This window comes from Pleurodeles waltl, chromosome 6, assembly GCF_031143425.1.
Source record: "Pleurodeles waltl isolate 20211129_DDA chromosome 6, aPleWal1.hap1.20221129, whole genome shotgun sequence".
NCBI classification, from domain to species: Eukaryota; Metazoa; Chordata; class Amphibia; order Caudata; family Salamandridae; genus Pleurodeles; species Pleurodeles waltl.
In genome coordinates, this window is record NC_090445.1 from 331422581 (window position 1) to 331448266 (window position 25686).

Consider the following 25686-nt stretch of genomic DNA (forward strand, 5'->3'; position numbering starts at 1 on the left):
TTACTTTAATCATTGCGCCTGCTCCATTAGAGCAGTGTGCAGAGACTGAGAAGCCGACATGGAAGCGCCTCTCACTTGGCATCAAGCCATCTGTTGGTATGGCCCCAGCCCTGCGCATGAGAGGGGAGCACAGTCAGCTGTGTATCACCAGGTATGCCCTAGCCATTCTCAGCAGCATAAATACATAATAAAATAAGAAAAATCTTACCAGACCTTCAAGTCAGGCCAGAGAGAGAAACCACTAGGATATGCCAATGGGAGGGTGGATTGGTAAGGAGAAGTCTACACTAGTAGTAGGACTAACATATTATCAAACTTACATGTTAAAGGGCTGTCTGTGGTCTATATGCTCATATTTTAGTTTTCGGCTTGGGAAGGTGGCTATCTCCAGGGACCCCCTATAGAAAAATGAGTGCCCCTGGGACCAGGCCCATCCAGGGAATAAAAAAAAAAAAAATGCAGGAGCGCTTGTTTTTTTTTGTTTACTTTTACCACGGATTTGCAACGCTGTTGCGCCTCTGCGGTACAAATAAAAACAAATGCTTTTTAACCCCTTTTGGATCCCAGCACCAGAGCTAAGGCGTCAGAACTAAGGTGTTCGTACCCTTGCCCCATTTGTATTTTTTTATTCTTTTTTTCAGATGGCTGACAACACTTCAACAGCTTCCTTGTTGGCAGCCAATCAGATCTCAGCACGAGATCAGGAGGGGTCACAAATACTTTGCATCCCTATATATACAAATTTAGATTTTCGATAATTTTTCTAAAACTTCTGAACAAATTTACACCAAAACAAAAAAGGGTTGCTTTCTGGACCCAGACCTACCTTTTTGCCCAGTTCGGTGTAATTCCGTCCAGTAGTTTTGGTGCTATGTCTGCTCAAAATCCCTATGGAAAACTGAATGGGGAAAACGTGTTGTGGGACCTCTTCTTTTTCTCTGCCCCCACTAGACGGATCACCCCAAAACGTTCCAGATAGCAGCATACGTGACTGGTAAATTGTTTTGGAAAGTTTCATGAAGATTCGTCACGCAATGCCAAATATATAGGCAAGTAAAAAAGCACTTTTTATTTGGAAACTAGGTCCTAACTATAACTACCTAGTGGTGACTGCTTAAAAAATCCAAAGGTTACAGTGACGTTATAATTAGGCTCACATTTAAGATATATCAAACCATAGAAATCCACCAGTTATAGTTAGATTTATCTCAAGTAACTATAACTCGTGCCCTAAGGTAGCAAAAACTTGCACCCTCGAATGCATATATATATATATATATATATATATATATATATATATATATATATATATCTCTCTCATCCCAATATGAGATGGAAGAGAGAGTGACAGGACTGCGGGGGGAGCCTCAAGGCCCCTACGGTCCTAATCGGGTCTCGAAACCCCGTGGGAGCCGGCATTGCTCCGCCAAGCAGGGAGCTGCTTTTAATAGCAGCTCCCTGCTTGTGGAAGCAGTGTTTTCATCTATCTTCCAGGCATGCATATTTGCGTGCAGGGAAGACAGAAAAAAACTCTGCCGTATATTGGCTTGCTCACATTGTTTACAATGCATACACATAATGTAATAAATTAAAATGGACTACCCAGTATCGGTTTTTATCCACGTTTCTTGGAGGAACGTTTGCACTTAGTATTTTATCTCTTAAATTTTTATTGCAATTATTATTTAAAAACTTTTCCAATTTCTTAGGGCTGTAAATATCAGACACTGCTATTACTCTGCCTATGGGACATGTCATCACAGAACTCCATGGCTCAGATGTGAGCTTTCACTTCACAACTCAATGCATTCTGAGAGTTGTCAGGCCAGTTATCTAGGGCCTTCGTGACTCAAGGACAATTTCCATCTTTGTAGAAAACAATGTTTCTGTTATTGGGACTACAGGGACCATGTACTGCTGAGAGCTCTTCGAAATCCCAGGTACCTACTCTTTAGGTTCTGACCTTCAGAGGGTTGCAAGGTCAAACAGCCAAGGCTACACTTGGAGAGGTTATATGAATCAGAACATCTACATGAGTCTGCACACATTTCCCTTTCAATAGGTATAATTTCCAAGCACCTGCACTCTCTTTGTAAAATATATGACTTTTATTATTATGAGGGAATTATGTTGAGTAGCTTGAATGAGTTTTAGGGCATTAAGATTTCTCTTTAACTGTGTACCACAACTGGTTGGCAATTCTACTGCACCTTTAACTAATGTGTGTGAACTAAGTATTAGAATGATAGGCTAATACTCCATTTATAGCCAACCAAATGATTAGACATGGATTTCTGTAATATTGGGTGATAGTTGTACTGTTCATTGTGGCTGCTGGCCATATGTCAGTGGTCATGTGTCAGGATTTCACTGGAATTCAGGCCATGGACTCATATGCTAACCACACCCCTTCCTCGTTCACTCAAATAAGATCTGAAATGAATTTCACAATCTGAAGTGTCTGTATGGGCGAAAAAGAGGAAGGGAGGTAGAGATAAAAGAAACACTCTGTAGGAGTCTCAACCCGCTGACTTTGGAAGCACAGGCTAATGGAAGGCATGTGTCAAGGACCCTCGACCTGCAATGGACTGACTGGCAACCCAAGTAATCCTATAAGACAAGGTACCAGTACCTCAATATACTGGTGTACAACATGATTCAATGTCTTGTGAGTAACAGAAGAATAGTTTACCAGATAGTGGAAGGAGTGAGCCCGAGATTTAGACCCCAGAAGACTAGGACACATTCTGGGAACTGTACATGAGTGCCCACCTCCAAAGGTTGAGGAGCCATAATAACTTGGAGTGTTTGCAGTTGGAGCAGAAATTTCACAAAAGTAGGAAACAAAACTCAGTATCTAATGAGGAAGAGTGATCTAAGCTGCTCTCCCACCTCAGGCAACTGAAGGGGATCAAAACAAAAAAGAACAGAAAATGAAAATAGTGCAAACTATGTGATCCAAGTACATAACCCCTCAACCACTGGTGCCATGCATGGTGTAACAGTGTGACTAGTTCGTAAATGTTCCTAGCTCTTACTAACCCAGAAGTGTACAACAACTTTGACTCCAGCAGCCACTGGGCATTCTGCAACAGTCTCTGTAGGAAAGTGCCCTTTTTATATGGTAATCCCCACACGTTTTTCCCCAATGCCGATGGTTGTGACTCTGAAATGCACTGGAGCCTGCTAGCCAGACCCCAGTGCCAGGTCTCTCTCCCTAAAATATGATACATGTAAATTGGAAACCCCAATTGTCAAGGACTTTAACCCCCGTTATATGTCCCAGATAAATGGTACCAGTGGTATCCAGGGTATAGGAGCTAAAGTGGTCACCAGGGCCTGAAGCACTGATTGGGCCACCCTGAGCAGCCCAAGTAAATAAATGACAGCAGTCCTGTCACTGTAGACTGCCTGAGCAGTGAAGTGCTAACTGCTTGTATTCAACTTTTCAACTTTTTTGTATTATATTAAAGGTGTGGACATTTAAGTGCAAGCTTATATGTCCCTACAATAGCCCCTTTCCAAAAATGGCTACTATAAGTGTTCAGGGGGCCATAGGATAATGTGGGCTGGCACTCGGCATCCCGAGGTTGTCAGCTCCATTATGGTGTCATAATTCTCATCAAACAACTAGTCTCATCAAATCCGACTTGTTTCCCAAGATGGATTAGATGTGACATGCACCCAGGTGGCTACTTTAGAGGTTACCCACCTGGTTGCCCCAGCCTTTTCTATGCTATGGCTGACAGCCTGCAGCTGCAGCCACCACAATAGGAATCTAACCCCCGGCCAGGAGTTGTGAACACTCCCAGAAATAGGAAACAAAGGTATGGCTGGGTAGGCGGTGTCACCGCCCTCCTTGGCAGAATGGCTAGTGAAGTGGCAAATGAAGGCGGTGAGCTTCAAAGCCTGCACCTCCTCTGATATGCAAGTAAGCTGCCTCTGAGAGGAGGACAAAGCCACCCCCCCTGCTCCAGGCAGAACTGCGACCAGACAGGTGAGAAAATTAGGTAGTCAGACGGTGTACACGCCCCAGAAGGCTAGCCACACCCCTAGGGTGAGCTGCCTAGTCTGTACTCTTCAAGATGGGTTCTGCCAAGTGACAGCATGGGAGCTTCTGGGCAGAAAAGGTGCAACACTCATATGGAAGTGGCTCCCTCAGGGACAGATTAGCCATTGGAGCTAGTACACCATTGGCTACCAGTACCCACACCCATAAGACCCCTAAATCTAGGATTTAAGGGGCTACACTGGCACCAGAACCTCAGATCTGATCGACCTGCAACAACGGACAAATGGAGCCCTGAGTCTGAGACCTCGGGTCCAGCCCAATTGACAACTGCGACTCCTCCGGGACTAGAGACCAGTTCCAAAGGAAGGGGGAACCTCTGTGCACACCAAAGTCAGCACCAGAACTCCCTTGGACTAGAGGTAGTAGTTTTCTGCAGCCGGCAGGCAACACGCACTCCTGGAACCAAAGAATCACTCGCCATTGGGCCCGCTGAGGAATCGCCCAAAAGTAAATGGTCTAGTGCATTGTGAAAAATGTAGTCCTGACCGCAAGCAAGTTTCAGATGCCTACTGTTTTCCCCCAGACTCCAGGACGTCAAAGTAACCAAAAGCTGAATTTGCTACTGTCAAGGCTTTTTGGCGGTCAGTCAGGCTACCACTACCTTCGTTCTACGGTAAGCCTTGAGGGAAACCTGCACCATCTTCAACCTGAAGCTTCAGCGGCCACGTTGTTTAGATTTTGCATCTCCTTTCTCACCAGCACCGTCCAAGCAGCAAAACCAGCACCTAGGGCTCCCGCGTTCAGCACCAAGGACAGCCAGGACAACTCTACACCCGAGTCCTACAAGCCAGGTAATATTCAACTGACTGTCAGGCTTTGGTCCTGGAAACTGCATAACCTTACTACCCGATGCTTTGCACTGACTCGACCCTCAAGTGACCGAGTGTCACTATTGTATATTTCCATTGACCTCAATGGTATCGTTTTATAAGAGTGAAATGCACTGATTTACTTTTACTTTAAAAATCCATAACTCTGGTTATACTCATCTGATTTGTCTTTGTTTTGGTGTCTAAAATTATATAAACTCTGCTTTATTTTTATAAATTGGTGTTGGATTTCTTTCAAATCATGTTCATTACTTATGTTCCATGTTGGTACTCTGAAATGCTTAACACAGGTTCCTTGAGTAAAGTCTGACTGATCTGTGCCACGCTACCAGGGCTAAGGTAGGGATTTATTAGTGTGAATCCAAGGGACATATTGGGGTTAATGTGAACGTATTACATTGTGAAGCCTAATCAGCTTCACTACATAATACCCCACTTTCCTACAGTCCCCAAGGCCGGCCCATAACAAGCTTGTACCATGGCTCTTGAGAAATGTGACAACATCCCTGAAATACTGGAAATATCCCCAGAGAGAATGAACTCCAGAATCCCTGACATCATGGGTGATATGAAAGCTATAGTTCAAGCCAATCTGTGGGACAAGAAGCTGTAGAGGCACATCTACAACCCCATCCAGTGAGTTGTCTGTCCTCAGAGAATTGAATAATGAGTGTGAAAGCTGCAAGTGCAATGTGCGGGCACACGGATTGCACATGATAACCAGACACTAAAGAAAACAGGCTAATGCAGGAGGCTGCCATGCAGGCTGTGCCTAATCACGTCATAGAAGAAGGGTGTTGACTTAGGATAACCAGATTTTGAAAACTAAAAACTGTGACATTCCAGAAAAATCAGGAGAAAAAAGGCAAAAACTTTGGGGAATGACCCTTTAAAAGGGCCAGGTCCGACAGGTACCTGTTGTAATCGTGAGCCTGATGGTGCCCTGTTCCCCTCTCTGTCTCGACTCATTGGCAGAGGCATTGCTGCTCTTTTAAAAAAAAGGTTTTAAAAGGAAGAAAACTGAAAAGTTAAATATAGACGGTGTGGTGGCGAAAGAAAAGAGCTGTAGATATAAGCACTGGTGCAGGGACAGCATGAGGCTTGCATAGGGAAAATAACAATGCATGAAGAGTTTGTTGTTGGCAGAAGGAAAGAGTGCAAATGAGTCATCTGTGATGCCAGGAGACTAACTGACTGGGAGAGTGTGAAGGAAGTGATGTTTCTTAGGGAAGGCAAATAGAGATAAAGGCTTCTGGTAGAGGATACAAACAATGTAGAGGAGGAATGAGTCAGTGCAATCCTAAATGGAAGAGCGTATATGTATTTATGGATGTACCTACTTACATGGTATCTGTATATCGTGAGCCTAGCCAAAAGGTGGCAGTGCTCTGTGAACTTTTAAAGACAAGCATAAAGTCAATGTGTAATAGTGAGGAAGCTGGTTTGTGGATGGTTAGTGCAATGTGATGAACTGTTCTGTAAATACGTGAGCCTTCATCTCTTTCCTAAATGGGAGCAGCTTTGGGACAGTTTTGATGGATAAGGGGATGTTGTTCCATATCCTGGTGCATAGATGGATAAGGCTTGCAGTATTTTTTTCTCCTTTACACTCTTTTAGACAGTCTGCAGTCTGATGGTGTCCTGGCTGCGGCTGTGCTGAAAATCACCAGGGTTGGTGGGATTGTCGGCAAGATAAATGGGGGTGCTGCTTGTGATGGCTTTGCAAATAAAACAGCTTGTTTTGAGGATGGTGTGGTCTGAAATGGTGAGCCAAAGGAGTTTCATCAGGATGCGGGTGAGGTGATCATATTTCTTCAGGTACTGGATAAGACGCACTGCAATATGTAGGATATCCCCAATTGGTCCTAGTGCAAAGTCTGGAAGGCCACGAATTAGGGCATTACTACCATCCAAATGTAAGCATACAAAGGCTTAAACAGTAGTTTTGAAGTCACTTTCTGGAAGCAGTGGTTTAGATAAGAGAGCTGGGACCAGGCTGTCTTTGTTTTAGCACTGTTTCCGTGAGTGTGAGGTTGGTGTCCAGGGTGAATCCAAGTGAGTAGGCATTTGGTGAAAGTTGAGATTCAAAGCCAGTTTTTACTGTAGCTTGTTCTTGGCAAATAACAGGAACTTTGTCTTGGATGGGTTGAGCTTTAGATAGGCGATGGACATCCCGTTCTGGATTATGTGCAATCTATTTAAGGCCTTGGATGTCTGAAGCAGAATAGACTTTCAAGTAGAGTTGTGTATCATCAGGCAGGGGTGATTCGACGAGCAGGTGGGGGTCTCTCCACTCCACCGAATGGAGAAGCCACACAGCCTTTGGAAGGTATACCATTGTTAGGAAAACAATTGTACTTTTGGTGGCCTCTGAGAGGAGGCTGGGTGAGATGCGTGTGTCTCAGCTGGAAATACTGGCAGAGCTGAAAAGGCTGGGCCTGCCAGAGGGAAGCCATAGGATAAAATGGCAATAAGGGGTTGCCATGTTGGGAATGGCTAAGAGGCAATGTATGACATTTAAGTCATTGCTGGAAAAAAGGGGAAATTAAGAATAGATTCATGGGCAAGGAAGAGAAAAGAATTACATGGTACTGTAAAATTTAGCCATACAGATTAAACTATAAGTACCCGGTGATATGTACAGATTGTCACATGGGCAAACAGTTAAATGTATTTACAGTGATAATGCCCATGCCATGGAGGGGCAGCATTAGTAGGAAACGTCTGGAGTTGGCAGCAGTCCATTGTATTCAAGCCTGCAGAATTGTCCAGTTGTAAAGGGGCATGTAGCACATGATTACACCAGGGAATGAGATGTCCTCCATACTATTCAAGCCTGCGTTTACAGTTTTACAACATAAAATCCATTGTATGAGGAGATAGAAGTTCATCTCTGGGACAGTACTATACTCTATTCATGGAGTGATGAACCAAGCGACAGGCATAGCCCCTTTGTAAATGTTTCTGAGATAATACAGCGGCTTCCTTAAAACAGTCTGTCTTAAGTTTGCAGTTGCGTCTGATCCTCATTGTTTTTTAAAAGGGAGGGCAAACCTTGGTCCCTTCTTCACTAGAAGACTCTCATACTCTAATGGTCCTTCCCACAGCCAAGGATGTGAAACCTTCACTTGGCTCCTCTGGTGGACGGCTTTAGAGAGACCCTGGTAAAACTGTGACACACAAATGCTGTCATCTAAAAACAAACACCAAAGAAATAGTGGTAAGTAAGGAGAGCATCATCTCGCGCCTTCTCCAGATAACTAGAGATTTGCCAGGGACCTACCCATATGTCACAGCCTTCAAACTGACACAACAAGATCCTGCATAATCATCGACAAACTACTACAATGGGACTAATCTTTGAACTTCAGCCCCAGTATTAGGATTCCATGAGCAAGGGAAGGTTCTTTGAATGGACTACCTTGGCCACCTAATCTCCCCAAATTACCTTTTGTAGTATTGTCCAAGGGAGAGTGGGTGGAGTGAGATTACACTGGTTTATCTTTTACTACTAGAATATATATTATGGTTCAGGTTGAGTTTTCATATTGGTTTGATTTCTCTTCTGGGCATTTCATTGCAGGTTCCGTGAGGGGTATGTCACCACTTCCCATGGGTCAAACTGGGGCTGCTAGGTCTCAAATGTTGCAGTTGCTGGGTCCCCAGGTTTGCCCCATGTCACCCACTGCATATAATGACTAAACAACAACTTTAAAGGTACTTACATGTAAAGGTTGGGGTCTTAATAACCTTACAAAACTCCTAAGTATCATAGAGGAACTAAAGAGATCAGTGGGGAACAGATTTCTTCTGCAAGGGATGAATGTAGTTAAAGGAGACCAACACCGACACTGCACCAGGTTCTTTCCTATCCAACATCATGTGTCAGCCCTGTCAAAATATGGCATATTGATCAGAGACAAATCTAAATTCTCAGAGAGAGGCGTTAAGGCAAAAAAACAGGGTAGATGGCTAATAGATGTGGGTGAATGGGAGGGTACACCAGGTGTGATGTTCACTATTTACTCCCCCAGTGTAGGCCAGGAAACATACTTAATTCCTATGATGCAGGAATTAGCAAGTTTCTCAGAGCATCCCCTTATTGTTGGAGGGAACTTTAACAGTGTACTGCATTCCACACTGGATACATCTTATCAAAGAGTGGGAGGGACCACAGCCATATCCTGAAAAGTCTATCTAGATGATCTTGGGTTGATTGACACCTGGAGATACTGGCATCAGATATTGACAACCTACTTGCACTTCCCTTCCATGCATCATACGTATGCAAGGACAGATTACATCTCACATGACCAACAGCTTACACCATAGATCCAAGATATTACTCAGGATCCCTTGGCTGACCTGGTGCACCATACACTGAACAGGTTAAATAACAAACTCCTGGAATAAGAGGCACCTGGAAACTGAACAGTTCTCTGCTGAAGGACACCGCTGTCCTACATGGAACAAAGGTAGCAATACACAAATGCCTTACACTTAATCACATGATATTTAAGGATATTTGATTACCGAGGGTAATCTGACATGCCTTAAAAGCGGTAATAAGAGGAGTATTTATCAAGGAGCCCAGTCACCTGAAACGCATGAGACAGGCCGAGTTGCTCTCACTTAGGAAGAAGCTCATACCCATAGTGTAAAAATATAAGAAGAATCGTTCTAGGAAACTCTGGAGAAAATTAACTGCACTTTGTAGTCAAATTCCAATACTGGAGTTTGATGAAGCAAACTATATCCTAGCTAGAGGGAGAGAACACTTCTCTGTGGGTGGCAATAAAATCCAGTTCCTAGCTTGCCAACAAACTATATACTAAGCACGTTTGGGGGTTCACTAAAGAATTCAAGTACTCCGCTGACACAATCTATACTCCTGAGGAGGGGTTTGCCATGTGTACTGCAGCACACTCTATATGGCAGTCACCACTAGTGCTGAGGCCAAGACAACCTATCTACAATTGGTTACTCATCCTACCCTCACATCCTTTGATAAGCCAGGCCTATGTGAAACCATCTCAGTATCTCATAGTCATTAAATACTTGAAGCCAGGTGGGGCACCAAGTCCAGACGGCTTTACGACTGCCTTCTAAAAGAACTTTACCCCACTTTTAGCTCTTCTATTAGCTGAGGTTTACAAATATATGAACCATTTAGGTGAATTAACTTCAGTGATGGCTGACGGAACCATCACCTTGATCGTGAAACTTCACAAGGATCTTGTTAATTGCCATACTTATAGACCAATATCTCTATTGAAGATTGACACTAAAATAATGGTAAAGATCCTTGCAAATTCTGCCTGCACATCGGATATATGCTGACAAAACCGGCTTTGTCCTGTCCCTGTCCACAAGCACGAGTACCAAAAGAGTGCTACATATATTTGACTTAGCATGGAAATGCCACATAGAAGCTGTCTTGCTGTCCATGGATGCGAACATTGCCTTTGACAGACTACTCTTGTCAAGGCGGATTATGGCCCTCGCTTTTGGGGTGGGGGTATTGATGCAATTTATGTCTCACGTTTGCCAGAGTTTGCATAAAGGGAGCTAAGTCATCAAGGATCTGGATTCGAAGATGGATGAGAATGGGATGCCCTCTTTAACTAATTGCTTTTTATCCTCTATCAAGAACCTTTCATCCACAAGAAACTACACCCTAAATAGGGAGGCTTGGGGATTCCTAACATACGTGGTCACTATCTTGCATCTCAAATATGTTATGCAGCTGAATGGTTACAAGCGGTAACTGATAAAATCTGATGTTTCGTTGATCAGAACATGACAGCTAGACCCTCAGCTGAGGCACTGGGGCTCCCCCAAGAAACAGAGATGCTGCAATTTTGATATATCTCCGTTAACATGGGTTACATTGAAGGCCTGGGATTATCCTTTCCGATACAAAGGGACAACTAGCTATTTCTCCTGTCTGACCCCAGTACAAGGTAAAATAGATTTCTCCCCAGGTTTGGAGTGATCTTCCTTTCAGGTGTAGGTCACACAGAGTGGTGCTACCCGCTCTGGGATTTTTATCATAACAAGGAAATATGCTCTTTTGAAGACATAAAGACTACTTGCCATACTCCTAAGAGGGTAAGAATTTCTTATTTACAAATTAGACACTGGTTCTCTCACCCTCCTATTAAAGCTGTGGCACTCCAACCTCTCTCCTATTTTGAGAAATTCCTCTACGGTCTAACTCAACTAAAACACTTGGTGGGATATTTATGGGCTGCCCTGCGTCAAAGTAAAGGGCAGGAATGTGCCATGTATATGGCATGTGGCGCATTCCTGTCTTTCCCCACTGTGCTGGAACCGTTTTGGAAGCTTAGCGCCAACATAGGCACCCTTGCACTATAGTGCAAGGGTGCCTGCATTACACCATACCACGTGTTGTATGCAGGGCTCCTTCCTGCACAAAAACAATCCTGGGAGGCTGTTTTTGGTAAATCTGGGGATGCGTCTAAATCCATGGATGTTGACTGGGAATGCCCACTGCAACGCCCATGGAATGCCTCCCTTGCACAGAGTAAGGCAACATAGCGATGTGCGCTGCCTTGCCTTGCTCCATATCTATGAGGCCATTCAACACCACAGAAAGTGGCTTTGTGTGGCCCTATAGAAATGAATTCAAGGTTTGAGCTGATGTTGTATCACAAAAGGTGACACAACAGCAGTGCAAGGGGCTCATAAATATACCCCTTGGTCTCCCAGATTTATTCTGTACTCAACACTAAAGCCCCACAACAACATTTTACATACCATAAGAGGTGGAAAGAGAATTTGGGAGTCTCTTTAGAAGATAAACAGTGGAACAAAATCTATGTTTGCACAAACAATTTTGTTCATCAGGCCCAATGGTGAGAAACGCTCTACAAACTTCTTCATAGATGGCATTTTACACCACCGAAACTCCACATAATCGACAAAAAGCACTCAGCAAAATGTTGTAGACAGCGCAGAGGAACAGGTACCATCTTTCACATATTATGGTCCTGGCCTAGACTTGAGAACATTTGAGATGTAATTTTACCACCTCTGTATGTCTAAATCGAGAGCAGAATCATAGAGATAAATCTGGTTTCAATACAGCTGGGTCCCCACAGAGGATACTTACCACTTGTTCTCCCCTGGGGGAAAAGGAATTTCACATCTCATACTTCCAGCTAAACAGACTATACTGGATCTTCAGAACAAGGATCAAGGTCTGAATACCTACATATGGTTACAAAGGGTGTGAAGACTCCTAACATAAGATAAAATAGTGTACAACCTAAATAATTAATCTGACAAATATAACAAAATGTGGGACCTTGTCCTAATTTAGTTGGCGAAGGACAATAGAGACCTGGCTTGCCCTAATAGACTGTGTGCTTTAGGTCTCCTGTTCCAGGACAGAGCTTTCCTAAATGGAGACCCATGAGGTGCAATTTAATGGTTATGGACTTCAAACCAACTCAGAAACTATGGTGGATATGTAGTGGTCTCATGGGGTACATGGGGGTTGTTTTGGCAGAAGGACGAGGCAGAAGCCTTTTACTTTTGTTCTTATATTCACAGTTTTATTTCTGGGTAGGTATGCACGCCTTCTGTAGTACATGTTGTATATGTTCTAAAACCATAATAAAAACAATTGAAACGTGGAAGACACCATCGGTCAGTGACTATTTAGGTCTAACTGGGGGGTGATTCAGTGTTCTAATTAATTTTGGGTAGTGTATACAATACTGCAGTTCTGAGACTTTTTTACATTCAAGAAAATAAATTAATTCTGGCTTAAATAACCTTACCCCTTAGCATGTGTGGTAAGTTCGAGGATTTCATTTTGGGCAATTCCTGCAGATCAGACGTAACTACAAATTTAAGACAGGCTCTTATCCAGAAACATTTACAAAGGGGTTTCCCCGCCGCTTGGTCCATCTCTTCATGAAGAGAGAATGGTACTGCCCCAGAGATGAAAGTCTAACTCCACATGAGAAAAAGAAAACAATAAAACTACTTTCTCACCTGCATCCAATTTGATCTCTAAATGCATTAAAAACAGTTGGTGTATATTGTCTGTAGGGGACGTGAAACCTGAACCACTGATGCCGGCTTTTAAAAAAGGGAATAATGTAGGAAACCATTTGGTGGTGGCGTCACTCCCTACTGGTACTGCCCCCAACAGTCTGAATGACATATGGGGTTCAGCAGCCACTGCACAAATCTTGCTGGCCGCCTGGCTTCTCTGTTCAGAGGAGAGACCCTGCTTGCCCCTTGATTAGGCCCTTCTTGTAGATCACATTCCTGTTTGCAACAACATATCCCTGCGGTCAAAGGTCAAATTGATCTGCCTGTCTGAAACATGCTGAGAGGATGTTGTGCGCTAGTTGTGCGAGGGAGAGAATGTGTGAGACATGCAAGAGATGAAGATAAGTATGTGATGAGAGGGTGGAACAGGAGCAAGTGGGACTCATGAAGGGAGAGTCACCAGCAGCAGCAGTAATCAGCCTATGTCTCTGACAGCACATATCTAGCACAGTAACGCATGGATGGGAGGTGACAGCCTGTGCTAGAGGTCTGATGAAGGCTGGCACAGACTGTGGACAGACTGGCGTGCATTGGCCCACAGGATTCAGAACAGACGTGGCATGGCAGTATCACCAGTAATACCTGCCTGATGTAAAGAAAAGAACTCGCACAATGAGGCTCATCAGAATCAGCTCAGCTAATTGTTAAACCTGCTGTTTTCATAGCTTTATTTAAGTGACTTTCCGCCTGTTACAGCTATGTGAATTTGTAATTTTGTAAATGTTCCTCATTATTTAAAAGCAATTGCTAAAATGCAATGCACTCCTGCGTCCTGCCCTTCTTTTAAATAATCTGCAGGTCAAATTAAAGATCATTTAGTACATCTGACCAACTACTGCCAACACACAAGGTTACACACCTCATCACACGGTGACCCGGCGAAGAGGCACTTTCACCCTGTGAGATGGAAATCCTTTCATTCCAACACAGGTGTGAATGTTTCACACAGTGGTGCTCAATTTAAAACCTCTCCAGATAGGAGATGGTGCCAGACGTCAGTGTCAGATGTCTGCTGTGTGGAGGTGGGGCCTGATTCAGAAGAGCGTGGCACTGAAAGCCCCACTCTCCATGTTCCCACCCCCTTGAAAGTCCATGCCCCTTATCTGTATAATAACACAGTCAAAATTATCTTAAGGTTGGCAGGTCAGCCACTTAGGTACCCGTGTTTTAATGGTATACTACTGGTTAAGATTGAGTGAATAGGTATATAAGCATACTTTCAATAAAATGAGCATACCAGCCCATGTCAGTATTTCATTGACACACAATTTTCACACAAATATCTCATTTACTTCCTAATATTTTTAATGACAACATATTTATAGGGGCTGTGGGGCATAGCTCAATAGTCAGTTTGTCTGGGTAATCGTACTGACAATTCCACTATTTTGCCACCAATTTTCAAATACTTTTTAGGGAGTGTAAGCACCAATATCCCTTGGATGGATATCGCTTACCTGGCTCACCCCACCATTTTACTTATTAGTACCTCTCAGAACCTTTTGAGTTTCAGTCCACTTATGCAAAAATTGTGGTGAGAAATTCTCCATTTCATACTGTTGAAAAAATTGACCTGCAGGTAGAATCACTGAACCCCATCTTAAAACAGTCAAGCGTCTCACACACACACAATGAAGTTCCCAGAAGGAATATATGACCCACCATTTTACAGGCTAGCCTGAAGTCACTGCTTTCAGGCAATCCTAGGGCTAGCACTAAAGATGTGTGTGATACCCAGAGGGGAATTTGCTGTGCCAGTGGCGGGAATGGTCAGTGGCTCCCTAAGAAAAAAAAATTGGGGAAGTATTGGGGAGGTTTAAGCATTGCCTGTACCCCACTACTATAATCGTCTGTCACCGGTATTTACTTGTATCATGGGTACAGGACAAAGGAGTACCTCAAAGAGTACCTCTTTGAGCGGATCCCAACATTCAGCAAAGTCTAGCACTTTGTTGGTGAGTAACACAACACTGACATATGCTTCCACACAGGTATATAGCATGACATGGAGGCATCTGTTCACATGAACTATTATACTGGGGAAGTTCTCTCACTATCAACTCACCGCTGTCAACACCTCCCGCACTCAGGACATCTTCCCAGGGATTCTCAACACAGGCCAGATCCACCAACTCTTAGAGAAACCTATGTTTGTCCTTGATGACCTCACCAACTACTAGCCCATCACTCACCTATCCTTCATCAGCAAGATCACTGAAAAGTGTTTAATTCCAAGATCACATGAATGGTAAACATCTCATGCATGACTACCAATCTGGCTTCAAATCATGCTGCAGCACAGAGACCATTCCAGTACACATCACAGACTATGCCATCTTGACCACGGAAAAGGTCACAACTGCTTCCTGATATTACAGGACCTCTCAGCTGCCTTTGAGACTGTCAACAATCTAACCCTAAACCGCACCCTGAATCTCAAACCAATCAATACAAGTCTGTTCACATGGGCATCTCTAGGTCCCACAAGATTCCTATCACATGTGGAGTCTCCCAGAGTTCTATAATGTCTCCTGTCATCTTCAACCTCTTGGGGCTCAAGCATCAAGGTTCACCACTATGCCAATGATGCATAACTCTACCTGAATGTCTCCTCTACTCAAACCAATACCTCAACCACTATCTGCACCTCAACCAGACTTGAATATACAGCATATACATACAGCTCCACCAAAACAGGACACATATCCTGCTAGTTGCCAAGAACAAAAAGTGAGAAATTTGACAATCCTGGCTCAAGACATAAATCTTGATGGCTTCGAAGGGCTCAAGACATAAATCTTGATGGCTTCGAACCCCAGCTTTCACCAAATGGCAAGTCACTTAGATTTAGATCATAGAATACACTGCCAAAAAACAAATGGTCTGGTACCATTCCTCTCACCTGATGAAAGGGAAACCATTTGTTGCAGAAAGCAGCTTACAAACTACTTTCCAAGCCCTCGTACTCTTGTATCAGGATGCTGGTAATGCCCTGCTCCACAGTCTTCCTGATTCCTCACTAGCATCCCTTAAGGGCATACAATATGATGTAACACATCTCATCCAGAGCCTAAAGAAATATGATCACATCACCCCCACCCTGATGGAACTCCATTGCATCATTTACAAAGCCATCATGGCCAGCACCCTGTTTATTGTGCAGATAAGCCCGCTATCTTTGGCAGTTCTCGGTGTTCTCCGCACCAGCAGCCAGGACACCATTAGACTGAATAAGAAGTGTAAAAAAAAAAAAAAAAAAAAGGCAACAGGCATTTTCCTCCTATGCACCAAATATCTGGAACAACATATCTGTTCCCTGTATCCATCAGGACAGTCCCAACAATGCTCCAATTTAGGAAAGAAAGAGTTGAAGACTCACCTCACTAAATAAACCTATGTTACAATGCATTACCCCTCCACTTCTATCATTCATTGATGTGATGTACTGTACAGTGCTCTGCTGCCTGTTTGGCTAGGTCTGTGCTGTACAAATACCATTTACATACATACACAGATACATACATTAATTTAATGGCTCTTAATTTACTTACCTCGGAATGATAGAAGGCTTAGATGATCTTGCTGAGGTTTAATTTAAGACATGCTCATTACAGCATGTGTTAGCAACGAGTTAACTACCAATCATTTAAGAGGCCTCCAAAGAAACTCTGGTATTCAAATGGGTGCTTGGCATAAACAAACTCTGAAGACCACTGCTTGCTAACATCATAACAGAGGCTATATCTAAAAGCATGTGCATTTTTGTGCAAGGAGTTAGATTTGAAAGGGTGCCTCTTGCTGAGGTCCAGGTGGCATCATGATACCCTTTTCAGTTGGTTGTGCAATAAACCTTGAACGATAATATTAGTTAATACCAGGTTCTAGCAACATGATGTCTTCTCAATGTGGCATTAAGAAAATTACCAGCCTGTCTAGACTCTGGCCTGTGCATAAAAATGAGGGGATGATATGTGAAAACCATAAGAAAATCCCTGATCTCAAAAATGGTTCTTTTGATGATTCTAAATCTGCTATGCTTTAAATGTGGGAGTATGGGTTCTGGAATGAGGAATTCACAGTACCAACACAAGAACACAGGAGGGCAGGACAAGCCAGGCATAAACCTAAGGACCCCAAACTACCTCAGCCACAGAGCACTAGATAAAGTCATCACCTTTTGTATGATAGCAGACTGCTTTCTCCAGAGAAGCAGTTAAAAGGCAGACACCACTCACAGAGGCTGTGGTCCTACTGAAGAAAATGGGTTCACTCATTCATTGTGTCCAGGCTATTCTAGAAATCTCCCTTTCATCCATGCACATTCATCGGCGCCCAGGAACCCGATACAAATTAGAATGCTTTACTACTTCGCCAGGAAGGTGAAGCACTATATAAATAATACAAATGGCCAAACAGGAAAGAAGGGTGGGCCTTGCAAACGTTAGGGAAGTGATATATACATACCATTACAATACAACAAACTACTGTCTGTACCAAGGACTATTGATCATTTCCCTAAGAATCGTGCTGCTTTCCCATTTGAAGTTTCTTCATATGTTGAAGATTATTTTGTTGGACAGGATGGCTGAATGGCCGGAAAACATTTTTATGTATCGCGTGATATACATTCTGTCCTTTTAAGAAACAGAAATGATGTGAGGAAACGTAAGATCACACCCTGTTTTATTCAGCACAGCACACCAGTAGAACAGAATCAGCAATAGTACGCATAGGCATTCTAGAGATGACAAAGGAGAAAGACTAGAAGGATAAGCAAGGTAAGGGAAAGAAAGAAACAAGCAACACATTTTCCCCCTATAAACAGTATATTGATCTCAGAAACAGAGGAACAGCAAGGAGGACGAAGAACTGGCAACATCAAGCAGTAAAAGTCACATGCAATCCTCTAGTCTCATGGAAGGAGTCCTACTCCTCCCTATCAGTTTGATCCATGTAAAAATGGAGCCACTTGAATACTCAATTCCTCCACTCACACCACCATTTACATTGGGATCAACATGGGTAGACTCTCTGCTACTTTCTGTAGACCCTTTCACAGATTGTGTATCTTTTGCTACTATCACCAAAACTCCACCAAGGACTTTCAAAACTTCTGCAGCATGCCCCCACACTTCATTACTCTCCATATGTTTTGTGATCATATTTAAACTTCACCTTTATGCTTGACTCCACAGGTGCACAAATATTCCTTCATCACCAAAAGTCAACTGGACCCCGTTGTCTGTGATTAGAGTACCAGGGGTCAGGGTTTCCCTCCCTGGCAAGCAGCTCTTTAAAAACTCAATAACCACCTCAGTCGTGGCTTGGCTCACAAACTTCACTTTAAACAAATTTTGGTGGTAATCTACAAGCATTCATGCATAACACAAGTCAAACAGTGAGGTGTGGAAAGGTCCAGATATATCGAAAGACACCTTCTCCCATGGTAGGGGAAACAGGCCAACACACAGGTTTCAGTGGCACAGGCATAACTGTGAACATTCTCCCACCACTATTACACTCCAAATCTCCCTCACTGACTGATTAGCCCCAACAACTTCTTTATGGAGAACATCCCTGGGGGACCTCAGGAGCAAATCAAAACATCTTTACTGCATGGAACATCGGGCACACACTTCCCAGCTTTAAATGGGAGATTACATCTATTTCCAATTTGCCTGAACATGCCAGAAAGAAAGTTCTTTAGGTGGATAACTCATATGATTAGGCTACTCTTTCTTCACCCAAGACTTTATTGAGTTCAGCAAATGATCCTCATAATGCACTTCACACTATTCACTTTCACTGATCCCATCAAGACGTCCCAGATTGAACACCAAGATCGCCAATAGTAATACCACATCAATGTCATTTTTTTCACCTTACACTCTCTTTCGTGTTATAGGAAAGGCTTGAGAAGCAATTGTCTGTTGCATTAACCTTTGAAAGCACATACTGTACATAACATTTCTACTCTTAAAGTCTGAATGAAAATCTGACAATGTGTGCAGTTGAGTTCCACTCTACTCCAGGAGACAGGAGTGTTTTGTCATACATTATCAGGGCCTGCCCATAATTTAGAAAATTTTCTCTAGCCCACATGCAGTCCAACATCTCCTTTTGGATTACTACATACATATTTTCACTGCCATTGGAGGTTCTAGGTACCATAAGGACATTACACTCTTTCGTACCCACTCTCTGTGACAACACAGGACCAACAGCAGACAGACTGGAATCCTTAGTTTTACCATGTGCCCTCATCTAACTTCTGTCTTGCAAAAGGAAGGGTTTGTAAAAACTATGGTAAAATTGTGCATTTTGCCAGGCTTTGCAGGGAGCCAGCTAGAGGTATGAGAAGCTTGAAGGGGAAAGTGGCCAGTGTGTGAGGGGGAGGATGGTTTGTGTCTTAGGTGTGATTGTAAGGGCGACTCTGAGGGAGTTAAAGGAGTAGTCCTTACATTTAATGACAAGCAGGGTATGGATTGTGAAGGGGAGGTGAAGAGACCGCTGATGTCAGGTTAGTGTGTTAGGGAAGACTATTTCCCTGATGACAAACTCTGGCCCTTTGTTAACAAATGTGAGTTATGCTTGGAGGCGTTTGGTGAGTTGAAAAGTGTAGAGGAATTGGAGCAGTCCAACACTGTTGCAGAGGAGTTTGTTTAGAGATGCATTAACATGGATCAGACTGCATACCTCCAGAGTACTGAGGGCCCCCTTTATCATTATTTATAGTCCTCACACTTTTCTCTGAATGCTCAGGGATTCTGATGGTGACTATGGCATCCTGAGGTTTGGGATCTCCTAGAACCCAATGTTGTTCTTGTTTTTTCTTACTGCTTATATTCGCTATAATTTAGGGGGTTATTACAACTTTGGAGGAGGTGTTAATCTGTCCCAAAAGTGACGGTAAAGTGACGGATATACCACCAGCCGTATTACGAGTCCATTATATCCTATGGAACTCATAATACGGATGGTGGTATATCCGTCACATTTGGGACGGATTAACACCTCCTCCAAAGTTGTAATAACCCCCTTAGTCTTTAATCATTTCCTCAGCCACTGCCCAAATGTAAACAACATAGATAACACTCTAATAGATGTTAGAAATTTGATGAAGGACTCTAACTCCCTGTGAGCGCGCATATAAAAATTACATATACATCAAGCTAACCAAGCACAATGCTTAAATATCATCTAACTCGTTCATGTCTCCATGCCCGTCCTCTGGTGCAATTTGTGGTACTGTCCTCTACACCATTTGCCCCTCTGATCCCAAACAGGGCAAAAAATATTTTTATTTCCATGCAAGAGCATTATGTACACCTCGCTGGCCCTCATATAAGTGATAAATTCTTCTTTCCTCCTGCTCCATGGATTCAGCAGGTCTCCTTTAGACTATAAAACATCTGGGGGTAAATCAAATTGCACGATGGCAAGCAGGAAATGATACAGAGGTAATCCACACCAGTAAAGGCTAAATTCCCAAGAGTTTCCACTTGTGATAGTCATCTAAGTTTATGAGTACATATCACAGGCAAGATTTAGTTGCATGCAATGCATACAATGCATATGAAAAAGGTCTCACATATGGCACCACCACGGTAATGTGTGTTATAGTCAGTAGATCCTGACTGCCCACTCCTTCACCAGTTATCCCTGCGTCAAGCACAGTCAACAATACTTCACTTACTATAGTAATTCTGATGCATAACAGCTCCAAACTGTGGTCCAAGATATTAGGAACTTAATGTATGGCCGCAAAGTTACCTGCCACATTTCACAACCAGTGACCCGATCAGTGCTGAGCCCTGTCTGCACTGTGGCTTATTTACTGCACAGGCGATTAATTATGGGTTAGCTGCAGTTGGTACCAACATCTGTGTAGAACGGAAGAGCAGTTAGGCACAATTCTGCACTAATTGCCACAATTTAAGAAGCGGAACTGATGCCAGGAGAGGTGACATCACACATTGCTTTATTCAGCACAATGCCCCAGGAAAAAAGATAATGTTTTCCTAAAGAACATCCAGAGCTCCGCCTCATTCGTCAAAAGCGCATGTAGGACATTCGAGAGGTAACAAAGGAGAAAGACTAGAAGAATGAGTAAAGTAATCTAAGGGAAAGAAGCATATCTCTTGGCACTGTCCTATCTAACTAGCTAGCACATTCTCAGATCTGGGACTCCCTTTTGAGATACCTGGACGTTCCACACAGAGTCTATGTTTTATTCACTATTCATTTTTTTTATAGTTTCTCTAAAGGTTTTTTAAAACGTTTGCTAAAACATCATTGGTGACCTCTTTGAAAATGACAAATGTGGTGCTTTAAGCACAGAAAAGTGAGGTAGCAGTACTTTTTCCCTTTAAGTGGAATAGCATACTACGTCCCATGAAAGCTGAGTGAGTAAACCAATACACGGGGATGTGTGTGTGCAATTTGGGGTATTAGCCATGGATAAGGGGGGTAGAGAAGGGAACATGGTCCGGAAGTCACTAATGAACCTGCACCAAACGTAGCAATGGCTCTACTAAGAGCAAACAGAATAGGTTGACACATGCATCTATCTCTTTAAGGGCACCATATTGAAGCAAGTTTTTTTCATATATAAGAAAAAAAGTGTAATCTAGATCTTTAGTCGCGTTGGTTCAGTTGAGATGAGCAAGGCTTACATCCCCCAGGTTTTTAAATGGCATGAGACTCGAACATGGTGTTCCAGATGACATGGTGTTTTATAATAACCTTACAGGGAGTGCAGAATTATTAGGCAAGTTGTATTTTTGAGGATTAATTTTATTATTGAACAACAACCATGTTCTCAATGAACCCAAAAAACTCATTAATATCAAAGCTGAATATTTTTGGAAGTAGTTTTTAGTTTGTTTTTAGTTTTAGCTATGTTAGGGGGATATCTGTGTGTGCAGGTGACTATTACTGTGCATAATTATTAGGCAACTTAACAAAAAAAAATATATACCCATTTCAATTATTTATTATTACCAGTGAAACCAATATAACATCTCAACATTCACAAATATACATTTCTGACATTCAAAAACAAAACAAAAACAAATCAGTGACCAATATAGCCACCTTTCTTTGCAAGGACACTCAAAAGCCTGCCATCCATGGATTCTGTCAGTGTTTTGATCTGTTCACCATCAACATTGCGTGCAGCAGCAACCACAGCCTCCCAGACACTGTTCAGAGAGGTGTACTGTTTTCCCTCCTTGTAAATCTCACATTTGATGATGGACCACAGGTTCTCAATGGGGTTCAGATCAGGTGAACAAGGAGGCCATGTCATTAGATTTCCTTCTTTTGTACCCTTTCTTGCCAGCCACGCTGTGGAGTACTTGGACGCGTGTGATGGAGCATTGTCCTGCATGAAAATCATGTTTTTCTTGAAGGATGCAGACTTCTTCCTGTACCACTGCTTGAAGAAGGTGTCTTCCAGGAACTGGCAGTAGGACTGGGAGTTGAGCTTGACTCCATCCTCAACCCGAAAAGGCCCCACAAGCTCATCTTTGATGATACCAGCCCAAACCAGTACTCCACCTCCACCTTGCTGGCGTCTGAGTCGGACTGGAGCTCTCTGCCCTTTACCAATCCAGCCACGGGCCCATCCATCTGGCCCATCAAGACTCACTCTCATTTCATCAGTCCATAAAACCTTAGAAAAATCAGTCTTGAGATATTTCTTGGCCCAGTCTTGACGTTTCAGCTTGTGTGTCTTGTTCAGTGGTGGTGGTCTTTCAGCCTTTCTTACCTTGGCCATGTCTCTGAGTATTGCACACCTTGTGCTTTTGGGCACTCCAGTGATGTTGCAGCTCTGAAATATGGCCAAACTGGTGGCAAGTGGCATCGTGGCAGCTGCACGCTTGACTTTTCTCAGTTCATGGGCAGTTATTTTACGCCTTGGTTTTTCCACACGCTTCTTGCGACCCTGTTGACTATTTTGAATGAAACGCTTGATTGTTCGATGATCACGCTTCAGAAGCTTTGCAATTTTAAGAGTGCTGCATCCCTCTGCATGATATCTCACTATTTTTGACTTTTCTGAGCCTGTCAAGTCCTTCTTTTGACCCATTTTGCCAAAGGAAAGGAAGTTGCCTAATAATTATGCACACCTGATATAGGGTGTTGATGTCATTAGACCACACCCCTTCTCATTACAGAGATGCACATCACCTAATATGCTTAATTGGTAGTAGGCTTTCGAGCCTATACAGCTTGGAGTAAGACAACATGCATAAAGAGGATGATGTGGTCAAAATACTCATTTGCCTAATAATTCTGCACTCCCTGTATATCAGAAAATATGAATACGATTCTAGAGTAACTCACTTTCCTCATGCAATTGGCGCAGGTAAGGAAGCTTCTCACAGAATTGGAAATTTACGACCTCTTTTAGAGTTTGCTGGACATGGTAGTCCGCTAGGAGCATGGTGAACTACCCTCTCAGCCAAATTGACAATGTACCTGCTCACTTGGGGCCTTCTGTGTAAGCACCTCAGATCATCCACTAGGAAGTCTGGTGGTCACGAACAGAATAAAATTAAATATCTTCATATGTTAAATTTTCAATATTTTAATTTATTTTATACAATGATGATGTAAGCAGGCATGACTTCTTACCTGCTGCACACTGCTCTCTGGGCACTCTGTACTACTGTCCCCCAAATCTGGCATGCTCAGGGTGGTGTCCAACTGGAGTGAGGGCCGGTCATCTGTTCCTAAAGCTGGACCCTCAGGCTTCAAACCTGGAGGTGCACAGCTGGTCTGTCCATCCTGTGTTCCAGAACCTGTGCCACCCACCTCTGGGGCCTCAGTCCTGCTGGTATCCCCTTGCCCATTGTTCTCACAGTCGAAGAACTCTGCTGTAACCTCCCCTGGCTCCTCCACCAATACTTCTGTGTTTTCTCTGAAGTCACAGACATCCTCCTCAAGTCCATCGGGCACATGGTAGTCTTCCAGTTCATAATTACTGAGATTTTCCTCATCCTGCTCCCACAGCCCATCATCAAAGTGTGGGAAGGGTGGAGGTCTGGTGACATATTCACCCCTTCCTGGTCTGTATCCACCCCCACCACCACTCAGCACCCGGCCACACCCATAAATGGCCCCATTGGACCGCCGCATCCCAAGCACTGGACTCTCTCGCTCCTTGGTCAGTGGCCAGTCATCAGTGTCCGAGAGGTCGGCAGCTAGTTGATCATCCAATCTGTTGTGGCTACGCTCCCCATTCTCCAGAATAGGACGAGGGTGATGGTGGGGAAGTCCCCGCCAGTGCTGGAGTGGTGTGGCAGGGTAGCTTGGTGGCAGGCTGGGGTCTGGTGTCACATCTGAGGGTGTCAGCCCATTTTCGTAGGGACTGTCATAGCCCTCCAGCAGGTCAGCATCAGTCTCCTCTGAGTCCCTGTGTTGGCGTCTCCCTGTGTGATGGAGAGAAAAAGTGGTTAATTTCTCCCCCATTTGCTGCCACTTAACCAACCAAACAACTGTCAGTCCAAGTATTCTAAAGAAGATTGTACATAAACATTGTGTTCAATAGTGACCCCCTGCATATCTGAGCACCTTGTAATCTTCATAGTTCAGTTAGCCACCATGAACATGAGAAGCAGCTTCAGCCTCACCAAAAAGGGCACTAATGTCGTCAGGCCTTGAAGGCACTGTATGCTAGAGTTTGTTGAATGCAAAGGCATCAAAAGACCCATTCAGCAAGGTGCAACAAAGAGATGTCCGCTATGAACCAACGCATCACCTGTCTTTGTCACAGCCCTTACACATAAGGTGCCGAATTATACCCTGGCACCAGACATGGAACTGCTCCCGACAAAAACTTTATTTCCTTGTGCCTGAGTAGGGCACTTCCAAAACAAAGAAAACGGTTTTTAATTTTATACCCTGCAATAACGAACTGTAATCTATATAAAACATGATATAAAGGTTTTAAGAAGGAACCTGAAGACATGATCTACTGTTAAGATCGGGTGCAGGCTGTGCCCCAAGGTCTACGCCACCAAATTTCTACTTACTAAATGTTCTAAGCGAGCATGCTCTAGAAACCTACAGCTTCCCTGCTGGAATGTGGAGATAGGACATGATGCCAAGTAAGGGTGGACCAAGTCCACTGACCGTATGACTTACAATGAAGACAATTAAATGGGATTTGCTTTTGAACAGAAAGTTGATGCACGGTGGACAGAATTGGCAATAGTTGATCTTTATGGCCAATTCACAAGATGACCAAGATAGAAACTGTTCACACAGTCGATGGAGAATCCACAGAAATCTTAAGCAAAATTAATGATTCTTTGTGATGTTGCTATTTTTGGGGTAAATTACCAATTGCAATTGGTGTACTATCACAGATGCAGGATGTTGGCCCAGGGTGAGCACCATCTACCGCTTAGCTGCCAGTCAGTAAGACCCACAATTGAAATCTGAGTCTTAGGATCATATTGCTTCTGATATGTCTTGTTCTTCCAGCTAATAGCAGTCAGGCAGTTAATAAAATTGTGCCTTGACTCAGCAGAAGCAAAAGACTCATTTAAGGAGGTGAGCAAGTGCAGACATGTGGTGGAATGCATCATTTCCCATTGTAGGCTGGCCCCAGTGCAATGCGAAGGTTGGAGACCTGAATGACACCAGCAGTCAACACACATATTGGTGCATGCTTCAAAGACTGAA

At 43.4% G+C, this 25686-nt stretch overlaps 1 protein-coding gene across 3 annotated transcripts in view; it reads right to left on the reverse strand.

Moving 5' to 3' along the window:
• The window catches only part of JPH4 (junctophilin 4), a 261994-nt gene that overhangs the window by 65237 nt on the left and 171071 nt on the right, over positions 1–25686 (reverse strand). For all 3 annotated transcript variants that reach the window (XM_069238198.1, XM_069238197.1, XM_069238199.1), the window contains exon 5: positions 23632–24428. In XM_069238198.1, coding sequence (XP_069094299.1) covers positions 23632–24428 — 797 coding nt within the window. The remainder of the gene's footprint in view (positions 1–23631; positions 24429–25686) is intronic.